This window comes from Peromyscus leucopus, chromosome 1, assembly GCF_004664715.2.
Source record: "Peromyscus leucopus breed LL Stock chromosome 1, UCI_PerLeu_2.1, whole genome shotgun sequence".
NCBI lineage: Eukaryota > Metazoa > Chordata > Mammalia > Rodentia > Cricetidae > Peromyscus > Peromyscus leucopus.
Window position 1 is genome coordinate 115,048,495 of NC_051063.1, and position 15,039 is coordinate 115,063,533.

Here is a 15,039-nt window from a genome sequence, read left to right on the forward strand (position 1 = left end):
GTGTGTGTGTGTGTGTGTGTGTGTGTATGTGTGTGTGTGTGTGTGTGTGTGTGTGTGTGTGTGTGTAGGGGGAGGGGAGTTTAGCCACAAGATGTAGTTTAGAGACCTGCATTCACCTGTGGGTGACTTTGTCTTCCCTTCAGCAATGTCCATTTGACCCTTGCATGCTCCTCTCAGCAATGTCCCCTTCCCCTCCCCATCCTTCAGGGCCCAGCCTGGGAATCTTAGAAGGAATCCTTCCTGAGCGTTGCCCTCAGTGCCTGGGAAGATGCCCTGTGTGAGCTCTGAAGGGGGGTGGGGTGGGGGTTGAGCAGAGAGTCCTCGTGGAAGTGGAGAGATCTTCAGCCTCCCTTTTTTAGGGAACAAGAAAGAAGGACCGAAGCTCAGAACATTCTGAACTTCTGAAAGGGCACCTCAGGTATCAAGGGAGGAAACCTTCAGAGAAAGACTCTTAAGTGGAGCAGGGTAGAGTGTGGGCTGGGTTAGGGGAAGTCCAGGCAGCTCCATCCCTTTGTTTACACACACTATATTCAGAGTGCCTACTTTCCAGAGAAGCCAAAAATCCAAGTGTTTTTATATTTATTGTTTTAAATGAAATATGCTTTAAAAATATTGCCTATAAATTCAAGAATTTTAACAGGCACTGAGAGCCAAACCAAGTATATCTGGGTACAAGGCATGTGACTACCCGTTTGTGACCTCTGATTCCCAGAAGAAACCTCTGTTTCCCTGGCTGCCCTTTGGTCATATATAGCCACATATGGTACAACTACTTCCAATACCCCCTATAAGGACAATGCTCATTTGTGTGCTATTCAGTGTCCACGGGCATCATCATAATTAATCCACAACAGGACTCCAAAGCTCAGAAAGTCAATCTGCACACACAATAGGCAAAGGGAAGACTCATGATCAGAAGCCCTATGTGTCTGCTTACAAAATCAGGGCTGTTTTCTCTATATGGTCACTGGAACCTCTCTGAAGTGAGACAGAAATAAAGGGTGGGGGCTGTCCCAGGCATTTACCTGGCCCCTTTGGAGCCTCAAGGGGAGGGAGGCTGGACAGCTTACCCTGGAAGTTCCTCTCTTTGGCAGGAGAGGCATGGCATTCTGCCCTTGTTTCAAAGTAAGCCCATCTAAGCAGAGTGTGAGTTCCTTGAATTTGGTCCTGCACATCTTTATCACAGAGCTCCAGGGAGCTCCCTCAGAGGAGATGCTTCCTGAAGGGTGGTCAAAGGCAGCTGAGTCAGATGGCACTCGCCAGCCTAGATCAGCTCACGTATCCTACACCCTTCTGAGAGGTCTGGCTGTCTATCTGGGGCCTACTTTAGGCACGTTTCCTCTAGAGAGTCTAAAGTTCCTGTGTCTATGCCTCTAATCACTGTCACCACCCCTCTGGTAGTTAGTATTCAGTATTTAGAAGGGTCTCAAAATATGTTTATTGAAGTCAACAGTCACTCAGCTCCTATGGTTCTATTTTGAATTTATATTCTGGGTTTTCAACTGTAACACAAAGACTCTAGAGACAAGGAACCTTTCATTTTCATTTTGGAATTCTTGGAGGAGGACCTGATAATAATCATGCATATTGTGCCTGGCCAAGGAAACAACTGAGGTTTGATCCCTGGGCCAGCCTGGAGGAAGAGATACCTTTTCACTTCCATTTGAAGAAGAAGAATTTTCTTTAGTTGTTCCAATTGCTCCTAATTTGCCTGAAAGTACTCTATGCATTATCTCTATTCTGGCACAGTGCCTGGTACAAGGAAGGTGCTTAATGCATCTATTGACTGCATTTATTCACCATGGCAAGCATCTGCAGAGGGTCTATTGATGCACAGGTTCCTCCGTGGTTGAGCTGTCCAGGCATGTGGAAAAGATTAGTGGACAGGACCTCAGCCTTGTGCCCATTCAGGTTGGCCTAAAGTTAACTCCCTACTAAGTGAGCTGGCTTCCTTTAATGTCCTCAACATTTTACTAGAGTTTCATCCTAGACACACCCTGGAAACATGTTTCCCTGGGAGGGAGGCCAAAACTTTCAAGGCCAAGGCCTTACACATAACTGGAGTCCAAGCGGATAAGCACAGGGCAAAGTCACACCCAGATGGAGATGTGAGGATGAATTATTCCCAGGGGCCAGGACTGTACTTGGGCTGTAGCTCAGACCTGGCTGCAGAGAGCCGAGGTCCTAATCCTTTTCTGCTCTTGTTCTAAATGCTCACACTGCCTACAGAATGCCTGATTTGGGTGGAAAACCAATAGAGGCTCTCTTCGGTACCTTCTGGTAAGGCATGGGCTCCGGAAACAAGCAGGGGTGGAGGAGCGGGACCCTACAGAAAATCTGCAGCTTGCCAGGGGAGCCAGGGTAAGGTGAACAGCTGGCCCCAGGGTTACCCTGTGTTTAGCTCCAGTACTTTGACTCCCAGGCTGGAAACTCCCTCACTAAGAGGCCATCAGCTTCACTTACATCGCTTCCAGAAAAGCTAATTGCCTCAGATGCCAGATCCCTCAGACTCCTCCATATGGAGCACTGTGCAGTTTGCTTTCCATATTGCAATCTCATCCTTTTCTTCCTAAAAATTTTAAGGAGACTTGATATTTGAGAAGCAGTGGCAGTTTTACTTTGTCACTCTGCACATATACTCTCTGTTCTGTGCTACCTGGGGCACACACAACTACCCAAGTTTGCTTACTGTAAACTTTTTATGCAGAAGGTCCTCGCTGACATCTTCACAACCCTCAATCTAAGGCCCAGTTCCAAAGTCATTCCCCATGACGTCCGAGATGAAAGTCCTCCTACCTCTGTGGTCACCTGCAGCTCTTTCCACGTGGTTCTCTTAGCTCTGGCCACATTCTACCTGGCTAGCCTGTTGTGTTATGTCCTGTTTTCATCATGAAGTATTCGTTACTCCAGAAGAGGTCCATGCTTGACTTCTGTCTACACCCACAAGGAAACTGGCACTGTGCATTCAGTAGATACACAACACATGCTGAACAGTTCTTTAGACTAATATTAATTAAGAACAATTTCACCTAGATGTGTAGTTAAGGCAAATCTCTCTTCTATTATGCATTTGTGGCGGCTACAGCTGGTGTGTGATCAGAGCCTGGGAAAGGGGGAAGCATCCTGCCTTCAGTGTCACAATGGCCCATTTTATAGGTAGAAATAACACCAATACAGACAGCAATGATTCCTCCAACAAGCAAGACATTAGCAATAAAACCAGGATCATACCTTAATATTGTCCTCTGGCCAAGAGTTCAGCATTGTTGCAAGGTGGCCCTTGTCATGAATGGTGATAAACAGCCCACTAGGAAAAACAAACATGTACACATGAAGAAACCAAGCAGTCAGTGTAGAAACAGAGCAAAGATCATGAGTACCGCCATCAACTGCATTGCTGACTTCTGCCCCCAGCCCCAAGGAAGATGGGTTTTGTCTCAAAGCTCGGGAGGGGTCTGGTGTCTTTCCTTTCTTTAATTGCTTCTCTCCATAGGACCAGGAGTGTGCTGGGTCAAGGGCATGCCTGCCTGGAGCCATCTTCTCTAGAGAATGCACCTCCTCTTCTTTTCTCTTTAGATCTGGTCCCAGAATGCCCTGACTCGCTAGCCCCACAACTGCCTTAGCAACTGTATGGGTCTGCTCTCCAGGTCCTTGCTTCAAAGTACAGACCACATGGCCAGGGCCAGAACTTGGATATGTGGGTTGGGATTTTGAATCCCTGATTGTGGGTTTCTGTGCCAATGCAATAAGCCAAATCAAGCCAAATTGATAAGACCAGGTTTTATCTGAGCAAAGCATTCCTGGGAGATCTCTTGGGGGATGGGGGAGAAATCACGCTGCTGTTCCCAAGGAGGGGGCCTTAAATACCCTGTAGGCATGGTCTCTGAGCAGCTCCAGGGGAGGAGCCATCGCTTGGTGGGCTTTCTGAGGGTGGGATATGGAGAGGAAGGAGTAGGGCCAAAGCAAAATTCCCTGCTAAACAGGGATGTTCACACATGTATACACCAGGCCTCTAAAATGGGAGATGTAGCTAGGAAGGGAAGCAGGGGAAGGGTGCTTAATGAGATACTTTTCTCTGTGGTACTGGAGTCTAGCAATACCCAATTCAAACTTAGCCTTCCAGTCTACCAAGATGGTGCAGTTCCAAATGCAAGACAATAGAGCATATTATGTTTATTAGCTTGTTCCTTGATTTAGAATGTCTACTGTTTAGACTTATAGGATGTGGGTATGAATCTTCTGCTTTAGGATTAGAGATGAGAGAATATGTGTACATTTGTGGCATTCCCTTCTCTCTCTCTTTCATTCTAGTAGATAACCCATACAATTTACATACTCAAATCTCTATTATTTTAGAAGTGAAACTAGACTCCTGGCTTCTGGTAATGACACAGAATAACCCTTCAGAAGACAATTATTACAAAATCACTCATATATAAACAATTTATATTACTGTCATGCTATGAAATACGTGGTTTTGGTATACAGCAATGGAGTTTGGCGAAGGAGGGGTAGAAACTGGAGGAGCGGATGCCTTTGAAAGCAGGAACTATTCTCTGAGATGTGCAGCTTTGCAGCTTTTTGTCTGAGCACAGGCCAATCTTCAAACAGCTTGGAACAACAGAAAGGCAGAATTCCAGGTTGAGTGCATGAGAGTAGGTCTGGGGTTAGGAAGAGCTGCTGGACAGTGCAGAGGTGAAATCAGAAAGGAAGAAACTTCAGGGACTCTCAAGTCTGGGTACAAAAAGTCCAATCATTGACAGGCCATGAATACACAGGGGCACTCACACACACACACACACACACACACACACACACACACACACACACACCAACAAAAACACAAAGCTGAGCAAAGACCCCTGTTCTTGCTGATTTGGGCAGATGGAGCTTGGAATTTGAATTAGTTAACTTGCTTAGAACAAAAAGCTACAATCCAGCATCCATATAATGGATACCAGAGATATCTGTTATAATGACCTACTTATTTCATTTATGTTGGAATTTCCAAAGTAAAATAAGTGTGTGTGTGTGTGTGTGTGTGTGTGTGGTCACATACATACACACACACACACACATACACACACACACACACACACACACACACACACACACACACACACGCGCGCGCGCGCGCGCACCTGTCACACATTTATGTGAAAGCCAGAGGTTGAAATAATGAATTTTCCACCTTATTTTTTGAACAGTGTTTGACTGGATTGGATGACCAGCAACCCCCAGAGCGACCCTTGCCGGTCCCTCCCTCATTGCTGCCCTCAACTTTTCTTCTTAATGTAGGTGCTGGGTATTGAACTTAGATCCTCACATTTTCATGGAAAGTGCTATTTCCCATTGAGCTATCTCTGCAACCCCCATACAGTGTCCTGAATGCCAATCCCTTCCCGGACTATTCTCTCTCCTTTCTTCTTTCACTAAACTAAAACCAAACAAACCCAAACCAAAACCAAACCAAAAGAAAACTTGCCTGCAGAAGCTGCCTAGACTTTGTCCTTCTTTCTAATTCCCACCACAGCAGTGTGCCTTTTATTAGCATCGCATTGCCAAACCTGCAATGGCTCCACCTCTTTAGAAACAATGAACACTTCTTAGCCCTCACATTCTTTGGTTTCTTTTTTAAAAAAGAATTATTTGCTTTTATTTTATGTGTATAAGTGTTCTGTCTGCATGTGTGTATGTGCTCCATGTGTGTGCAGTACCCCTGGAAGCCAGAAGATGGTGCTGGATTCTCTGGAGCTGGTGAGCTGTCTGATGAAGGGGCTGAGAACTGAACTCTAGCCTTCTGCCAAAGCAGCAAGTGCTCCCAACGGCCGAGCTGCTTCTGTCCGTCCTCCAGCGTTTTGATAGAATCTGATACTTTTACTATTCCCCTACCCACAAATGTTGGCTTCTCTGATCCCCGCCCCCCCTTTTTTTCAGTTTTCCTTCTTTTCTGAGTGCCCTTGTTTACTCTTTTATACAGGCTGTCCAGCCATGTTTGTGATAACATTCCTCAAATACTTCCTGTAACCCACTTTCAATCTTCCTCTATGTTTTCTCATTAACACCAGAGGCACTTGGACACTGACTTTTAAATATCTGAACACTAGAATTTCTCATTTTGGGTGCTATTGACATTGGGTTAGAGAATTCTTTGCTGTGTGGGTGAGGTTGCTTTGAGCCCTGCAAGGTTGTTGGCAGCATCCCTTGCCTCTATCTACTATATGCCGGTAGCTCCTCTGCTGTAATAACAACAACACTAGTCTCCAATCATTAGCAGATATACCCAGAGGGGACAAAAATCAACCTGGGCTTGGAAGGAATTGCTCTAGACCTCTATTAACTGCCTGCCTGACACGTGTTAAAGGCACTCAAACATAACACGTCTTATACCAAATTTATGATCTAGCTTTTCACCAACTGTGACTCAAAGACAAGATAAAACTGATTCATTTCTTTCATTCTCAACTTGTCAGCCATCCTGGCTTCCTTTCCAGACTTCTACCTCGCTCAGGGTGTTCAGTTTAGGCTGTTTCTTCTGCCCAACCCTACTGGGCTTCCTCACTCTTCATGTAATGAATTCATTCCCATTCTTCTGATAATTTCCAAGTCAAGGGAGAAGGTTCCTGCTAGCAGCTCGTGGTCTCTTATCCTTGCATGCACAGACATATGTACTGTGCCACTCCTTGGCTAACGTTCCACCGTTAGATTGTAAGCATCATAAGGACAAGCTCTGCATCTCTCTTTATTATCGTTCAGCACGGTTCCCTCCAGCTTAGTTTATAATACGTGCTGAGAACATCATCATTGAACAAATAGAGATGTGAATCAGCAGGTGATGCTGTTCAAGTGATGAAGGAGGAAACTGTTGGGTAAATCTAGGTGAGAGTTGGCACTAAGGCAATTTGTCTGTGAGCCCTGAAGGGGCCTGTGACCTGAGTGACAGTGGGTGGTGCTAGGCAGTGCAGGAAATGCACAGAGGGTGGTGGATGGGCCAGGGAAAAGACATACACAGAAGATTGGTGGTGTAAGGTCCTGTTTCTGAAGCGGGCAGTGTAAGCATCTGAATTAACTTACTCATTAAGCTTGATGGCTTCCAGGTGAAGAGTACTAGACAACTCTTAAATAAGCTTCTCCCGCTTAGAGACTGTTCTGAGCTATTTCATTGTGAACTGAAGTTTTCAGGAAGCAACAAAACAAAACACCTCAAAACACCTGTATTCTACAAGGCTGATTAAAACTCTGATTGAAGAGAGTTGGAATGTTGCCAGATTATCTTCTATCTTTAGTTCTCTGTGTCTGACCTAGCATCCTTTGATTTTTCAGGTAAATACTTTTGGGATGTATTAACAGATGTCTTATTCCACTGAAAGCTAAGAATGTGATTAGATAACATCTGAAACCTGTAACAGATTAAAAAATGTTTTTTTTTTTTTTCTGTGTTGTAACCTGCCCACCTGATATTCCCGCCAATGTATTTGAAGAATGCCTTGATTTATAACTTCCTTTTGTTCTGTAACTATAAGAATTTCCTGCAACTGTTATTATATTGAAATATAGTGTTTGAGGAAACCTGAATCATGTTCCTGGGCCATGATCACTTATATGTGGTTCCAGGATAAGCTATATCTTGTCCCTTTGTGTTGAGAGCTATGTTTTGCATGGGTAGATCCAGAAAAGGCATGGTTTGCCTTCCTTCCTTTCTTCCTTCCTTTCTTCCTTCCTTCCTTCCTTCCTTCCTTCCTTCCTTCCTTCCTTCCTTCCTTCCTTCCTTCCTTTCTTTCTTTCTTTCTTTCTTTCTCTCTCTCTCTCTCTCTCTCTCTCTCTCTCTCTCTCTCTCTCTCTCTCTCTCTCTCTCCCTCTCTCCCTCCCTCCCTCCCTCCCTCCCTCCCTCCCTCCCTTCCTTTATTTGGAAAAGGTACTCACTATGCACCTTTCCTGGCCAGAAACTCATCATGTGGACCAGGCTTGCCTTGAACTCACAGAGATCCACCCGTCTCTGCCTGCTGAGTGCTGGGATTAAAGGCATGTGCCACACTAGGCTTGTTTTCCTTTTGTAAAGAACATTTACACTTATTTAACAGTTTCTGTTTGTACAGATGCATCCCTCTTAAGTGCACAATGAAACTTATTGATAACCCTTGCTTACCTCACTTGTGGACATCTCATAATCTCTTTCCTTTAGGACCCTATCCCATCCCCACCTCTCTTTTGTTTAATTTACAAGAGTATTTTAGCTTGAAGTTCTAACCGCTCCTTAGGCTATACTTGTTAAATTCCATTTTCTCTTGTTAATCTGTCTTTTGTGAAAAGGGCTCATTCCAGCTGAGAACTATGAAGGGCAGACAGGCTAATGTTTCTCTCCTACACTAACAAGGAGGCCAATTCCTTCAAACTAGGATAACCAGGTGCCAGGTCCTGATTTATTGATGTCTCTCTCACTTAGGGAAATCACTTAACCCACAGTAATGACCATGACCCATTTCTGGACTCTTGGTTTTATTTTGGAAAGGTCTCCCACTCAACATTCCTTCCATACCCTGAACCCTGATAGAGGCCCAGTAAGATGCTTGGGGGAGGGGGTGGGGGGCACACATGTGTGAATGGGTACCAGACATACTCTGGTGTAGAGCTAAATGGAGCGGTGTGTGGCTAATTGCAAACACAGGCAAAGTGTGATTACTAAAATTATATGGTGCATTAAAATCAGCCCTCTTGATTGACAATAAGAGGGGGAGGGGATGGGGAGCTTGAACAGTTTTACATTTAAATATCTGACCTGACGAACTGTTGAAAGGCTTGTTCATTCACTTTCTCTTAAAGCTTATTTACAGGGGCTGTAGAGATCATACTGCAAATTTCAAAATTTCCCCCTTTTGAAATTTATTAAGAACTTTTAAAATGTGCATATAAATTATAGTAAAGGACTGCCCTGGATGTGGGTTTCGAGGTTTTTTTTTTTTTTTTTTTTTCTTTCCTGGAATTCTTGTTGGCAAGGGATTATGATAATAAACAAAAGGATTGTAGGCTCCAGAAGGATTCTCAAGGGTTGTAGGGAGAGGGTGAAGTCCTGAGTGAATGTGTATTGTTGACATGGGCATGGCCATGTTGAGGACCCTAGTGCCTTGGCTCCATGGGACTGGGCAAAGCCTTCCCTGAGTAAGGATCAGAGGAACGGCAAAGCATCCTTGGGTTTGAGTGTGAATGCTGATGGTGTGTGGAAAAGTTCACTGCAGCTTTCTTTCTCTGGATGGTCACAGCCTGAAGACTGCCCCTCTGTAGAGACTGCTCAGACAGAGATGCACTAAACCTGCCTCTCTCTCTGTTCAAGTGTATATAGTAAACACGCCAAGCTTCCAGGGTGCTGAGGCTTTACCATCCAAGTTTTTCTGTGTCCACATGCTTTCATTTCTTCATTCCTTTAGTTAGGCTCCAGTTAGGTCAATCCCTGAATAGGGAGGTGAGGGGTGTTTTCATCGTCCACCTGAAAAGCATCTAGACCAGCTCAGAAAGAATCACTTGTAAAATGTTCCCAGTGAACTATTTTCAGTTCTAGCCGCTTTTCACTCAGGGGAAATCAAAATTTCCAGCAGTCACTGGTGATGGGATAGTCCTTCCCATTTCCATAAGATGTTTATTAGCTGAGGAATGCATTCCTCCTCAGTGACCTCAGAAAGAGTACCTCGATTCCTTGGGAAGCTCCCCTTCCAGTTCTGCTTGGCTCCATACAGAAAACTCAATCACAGGGTAGTCACTGTGGCTGGAGTGAGAATTTTTTTTGTTTTGTTTTGGTTTTTCGAGACAGGGTTTTTCTGTGTAGTTTTGGTGCGTGTCCTGGATCTTGGTCTGTAGATCAGGCTGGACTTAAACTCACAGAGATCTGCCTGGCTCTGCCTCCCAAGTGCTAGGATTAAAGGCATGCTCCACCGCCGCCTGGCTGGAGTGAGAATTTAAAGCACAGCACTGACAAATGACAAGGTTGCTCATGGCTTAACTGACATTGAGGGGTTAAAGTCTCTACTCTGCAGCGCAGCACCTGGACTCAAAGCCTGGGGCTGCCAGTCCCTAATGATATAGCTATGCACAACTTTTCTGTTCCTAGGTCTTCTGATCTTCACATGTAAAAGGGAAGAAGTGGCCCCGTGGGCCCCATCTGCTTTCTACCTTGTCTATAATGGTTAAATAAGACAGTGCATATTAAATAGTGTATTACAGTGTCTTCTACAAACTGATATACAATGTCTGGTATAACTCAATACATGGTAGCTCTTCCTGTTGCTGGCAGAGTAGTACTTATTAGTGCAGGCTCATGGGTCAGCTTGTCTGGGTTCAAATGCTGGCACAACACCCTGGAGGCCTAACACGCATACTAATTGCCTGGCAAATGCTAGAATCTGATTATAAATTAGCGTTTTGGCTGGAATGATAGCCCGACTGTCCCAAGCCGTGATTGGCAGTTGCAGTACCTTTTATTGGTGTCAGAGGAAGGTAGTCATGAATAAAGTATAGTGGGCAGAAAATCTCTCATTATATGGGTCACCCAATGGGAGCATGTGGTGGTTTGAAAGAAAATGGCCCCCAACGGGAGTGGCCCTATTAAGAGGTGTGGCTTTGTTGGAATAGGTATGGCCTTGTTGAAGGAAGTGTGTCACTGTAAGGGTGAGCTCAAGCCACACCCAATGAGGCAGAGAACTTCCTGTTGCCTGCAGGTCAAGATGTAGGACTCTCAGCTCCTTCTCTAGCACCATGTCTGCTTGCATGCCACCATGTTGATAATGGACTAAGTCTCTGAAGATATAAGTCACCCCAATTAAATGTTTTTCCTTTATAAGGGTTGCTGTGGTCATGGTGTCTCTTTACAGCAGTAGAAATCCAACTAAGACAAATATTGGTACCAGGGACTGGGATATTGCTGTGATAGGCCTGACCATATTTTCATTTGGAGGAATATGGACTTTGGTACTTTGGGATAAAAAAGTAATTGAACGCTTTATGTGCTGCTTAATGGCCCATCCTAGTAAGAACATGGAAGACAATGGTGCTGAGTATAATTTGGACTGTGGGTACCTGGATCAAGAGGTTTCAGAGGAGAAGAATGTTAGTTATGTGGCCTAGAAACCGGTCTTGTGATATTTTGGTGAAGGATATGGCTGCTTTTTGCCCTTGTCCAAAAAGTCTGCCTGAGGCTAAAGTGAAGAGTTTTGGATTAATTCCTTTGGCAGAGGAAATCTTAAAACAGCCTAATATAGACTCTGTCGTGTGGTTATTAGTGGTAACTCTAATGAAGATTTAAAATGAAAAGGAGCAAACTGAGCAAGGAAAAATACAAAGTGTACAAATTAAGGAGAAAAGAAACACCAGGAATGGAGTTGAGTGGAACGGAGCTAAGTCCTGTCTTCAAGGAGATAAATGGATTAAGAAATGGAATAAAGGGAGTAGAGACTTCAGGATCAGACCCCACCCAGCTAAGTTTCCAACTTGTGAAAAGGAATTAAAGAAAAGTTTAGAGCTGGGTGTGGTTCCCAGCACTCAGAAGACAGAGCCTGGCAGATCTGAGTCTGAGGCCAGCCTGGTCTACAGAGCAAGTTCCAGGATAGTCAACCTTAGGCAGATTTGGAAACCAGGGAAAGCAGAAAGCTGGTGAAGATGTAATTAAGCAAGGGGCCATGGAAACCAGGGAAAGCAGAAAGCTGGTGAAGATGTAATTAAGCAAGGGGCCATGTTCTAGCTGCAGTAAGCAGCAGAACTTGCAAGCTTTGGCCATGTAGTTCTGGCTTTAAGGATAGAAAAAAAAAAAAGGGTTACAGAATATTCCTCCATTACTAAGGAACACCTCTGAGTCCAGGCATGTGTCAGAGGTGTCCCTGAATGGAGGCCCAGAGAGGCCATTGTGTGAAGCTGTGAAGGAGAAGCCTGAATTGCCTTGGAGACCCCAATATGTTAGAGATTCCAAAGTCATGGGATACCTGCCAAGGAAAGCTGCTAACAGGGAGTGAAACCAGCCTAAAAGAGAGAAATATGTCACAGTCAACAAAGCTGAACACTGTTGGAGATCTGAAGAGTGTTTTGACATCAGACTTGGAGATGCAGACATTTTGACATCAGACATGGAGATGCAGAGTTTGGAGTATGCCCAGCTGGGTTTTGATCTTGTTTTGTGCAGTATTTCCTGACTATGCTCCCTTCCCTGCATTTTGAAACAGTAATGTATATCCTGTGCCATTATATGTTGGAAGTATGTGATTTGCTTTTGCTTTTGCTTTATAGGGGATTACAGTTAAAAGGTTGCATGAATCTCAGAAGACATTTTGAGCTTTGAACTTTAAAAAACACTGTTGAAACTGTGATAGACTATGGGGACTTTTGAAGTTGGACTGAATGGATTTCTTTCATTATGATGTGGTTATAAGCCTTTGGGGGCCAGGGAGTGGAATGTGGTTGTTTAAATGTAATTGGCCCCCATAAGCTCATAAGAAGTGACACTATTAGGAGGTGTGGCTTTGTTGGAGTAGGTATGGCCTTATTGGTTTGAATGGAGGAAGTGTGTCACTATGGGTGTGGGCTTTGAGGTCTTCTATGCTCATGCTATTCTTAGTGAGACAGACCACTTCCTGTTGCCTGTGGGTAAAGATGTAGGACTGGACTCTCAGCTCCTTCTCCAGCACCATGTCTGCCTGCATGCTGCCATGTTGCACCATGATGATAAGTGACTAAACCTCTGAAAATGTAAACCACCCCAATTAAATGCTTTTCCTTTATAAGGGCTGCCATGGTCATGGTGCGTTTTCACAGCAATAGAAACACCCTACCTAAGAGAGGACAAAAAAAAGGGCTATTTGGTGACACATAGTTGGGACTATATATTTTCTATTATCCCTGCAAGAGCTAATGTTCAATGAGAATGAGATCATAGGCAACTTGGAAGGAAGCATATGTCACAAAAGGACAAAATCCACTCCATTCATCCATGCAGGAAGCTGTTGTGAGTATCTCTGATCCAGGGACTCAACAGGTCCTGTATGTGAGTACCCTGTGCATAGGTTGTGCTCTCAGAGGATAGCCCCCATCATCCTACCGGCATCTTCACAAGACAGTGATGTGAAGGCCTGGGGATTTTCAAGTACAGGTCTCAAAGATACCAGGAGGTGGTTCCTTTAGGGATGTGATCTGGGATGAGATGCTTCAGCTCTCTATGCCTTAGTCATCTGGTTAGACGAATGGGGACCTCAGTTTCTTTGTAGAATGATTGTGAGCAATAGACAGGGCAAGGCTGCAGAATCCCTATGCACCACAAAGCTCTAAGACATACCAGTCTTATCAATATCTGTTTGCCTATTGATTGTCCATTAGAATAAGTCCAAGAGGTCTGATAACACTGGCTTTCCACAGTCCCAGCCAGAGAACTGGGGTGTAGCTGTGTCCTGCCCAGTCTACAGCCGCTCAGACACAAGTAAACACACAGAGGCTTATATTAATTAAAACTGGCTTGGCTATTAGCTCAGGCCTACCACTGACTAGCTCTTACACTTAAACTCAGCCATTTCTGTTAATCTATATGTCACCACGTTTTCCGTGGCTCTATCTGTGTTCTATTACATGCTGCTCCCTGGATGGCGGGCTGGCATTTCCTGCCTCAGCCTTCCTCTTCCCAGACTTCTCCTTGTCTGCTTATCCTGTCTATACTTCCTGCCTGGCTACTGGCCAATCAGCATTTTATTAAACCAGTGTACAAAAGCTTTATTCCACAGCACTGAGGTGGTAAGGGAGTGCTAGGAAGTACTTCCTGGCTCTGAGGTACACAGGCATCTCCAGAATTTGAGTGAATTGCTGGCTGCCCAGGTGCTGGGCAGCCTACAGAGTCAAGGCAACAACAGGAACACTCATCAAGGCTAGTGGCTTCTTAGAGGAACTAGAACAGAATGCCTCTCATGCTTCTGGTGATGCCCAGATGAGTACCTGGGGCAGAGGCATTGGTGGAAACCCCAATGTAGCTGCTAAGTGGACCAGGAGAGTAACTTTAGCTACTTAGGGCTTCTCCTAGGTTTTCCTTACTTACCTCAGGGGAGCAGATTTAGGATTTAGAATTTGAGGAATAAGAAAAACACACTATGGCAAGCTGCCGATGTATGGAAGCCATTTTTAATGAATAAATGCCTTGCTTTACATAAAGCACAAACGTGTTCTGAGAAGTTGTGAGTAATGTCGTTGTGAGTAAGTAATCCAGACCTAAAAGCATACTGTATTTGTACTCAGGATACTGCATTGCAAAGCAAAACTGGAGAATGGCTTGGCAGTAGGATTCTCTGACCTCTGATGTGTTAGTATGCTTGCTGTCACTGTGACAGAATGCTTTAGGTAGACAATTTATAAAGAGGGAAGGTTTAGCTCAGCTCATCATTTTAGAGGTTTCAGTCCATGGTGGCTTGGTTCATTGCTTCTACCCCTGTGATGGCACAGCACACCATGGTAGAAATACAAGGTAGAGGAAGCCCTTGCCTTATGGCAGCGGGAAGACAAAGAAAGAGGACAGGGTTGTGGTTTCAAAATCCTCTTGGGGGTATGAACTAAGTCACCTGTCTGTCTTCTTCCATTGGCCCTTCCATTCTCAATGGCACTGAAGACAGACAGGAAGGTTTTAGCACCTGGTCTGTGAGGTTTGTTTCAGATTGAAACCATAGCAACTGATTCATGGCTTTCCCAAGTTTAGATTTTCCTCCTGCAGTTTCTAGAAACAGAACTCAGACCCTCCTAGCTGATGTGTGATCACCAGGGTCTACTGGATTGACCTGGGTCGAGGTGGTGCAGGGTTCTTCTTGCACAGAGCTTTGGAGTAAGGGTGCAGAGAGAGAGAGAGAGAGAGAAAGGGATAAATTGATGTTCATCAAACTGAGCACCTAAGCTATTCTTCCACATACCTAATCAACTGGACCCGAAAGGCATATTTTTTATGAGCTGCTTCTCTTGTCCCAAAGCCAGAAGCCTTCTTTCTACCCATGTATGGAAGCAATTGCTTCTGTTCCCCAAAGACATTGTATGCTATCT

At 44.6% G+C, this 15,039-nt stretch overlaps 1 protein-coding gene across 1 annotated transcript in view; it reads right to left on the minus strand.

Annotated features, from left to right (window-relative positions):
* Me3 (malic enzyme 3) overlaps positions 1 to 15,039 on the minus strand; it is a 201,871-nt gene that overhangs the window by 63,872 nt on the left and 122,960 nt on the right. The window contains exon 5 of the mRNA XM_028894969.2: positions 3,232 to 3,307. Within this exon, the coding sequence (XP_028750802.1) occupies positions 3,232 to 3,307 (76 nt within the window). The remainder of the gene's footprint in view (positions 1 to 3,231; positions 3,308 to 15,039) is intronic.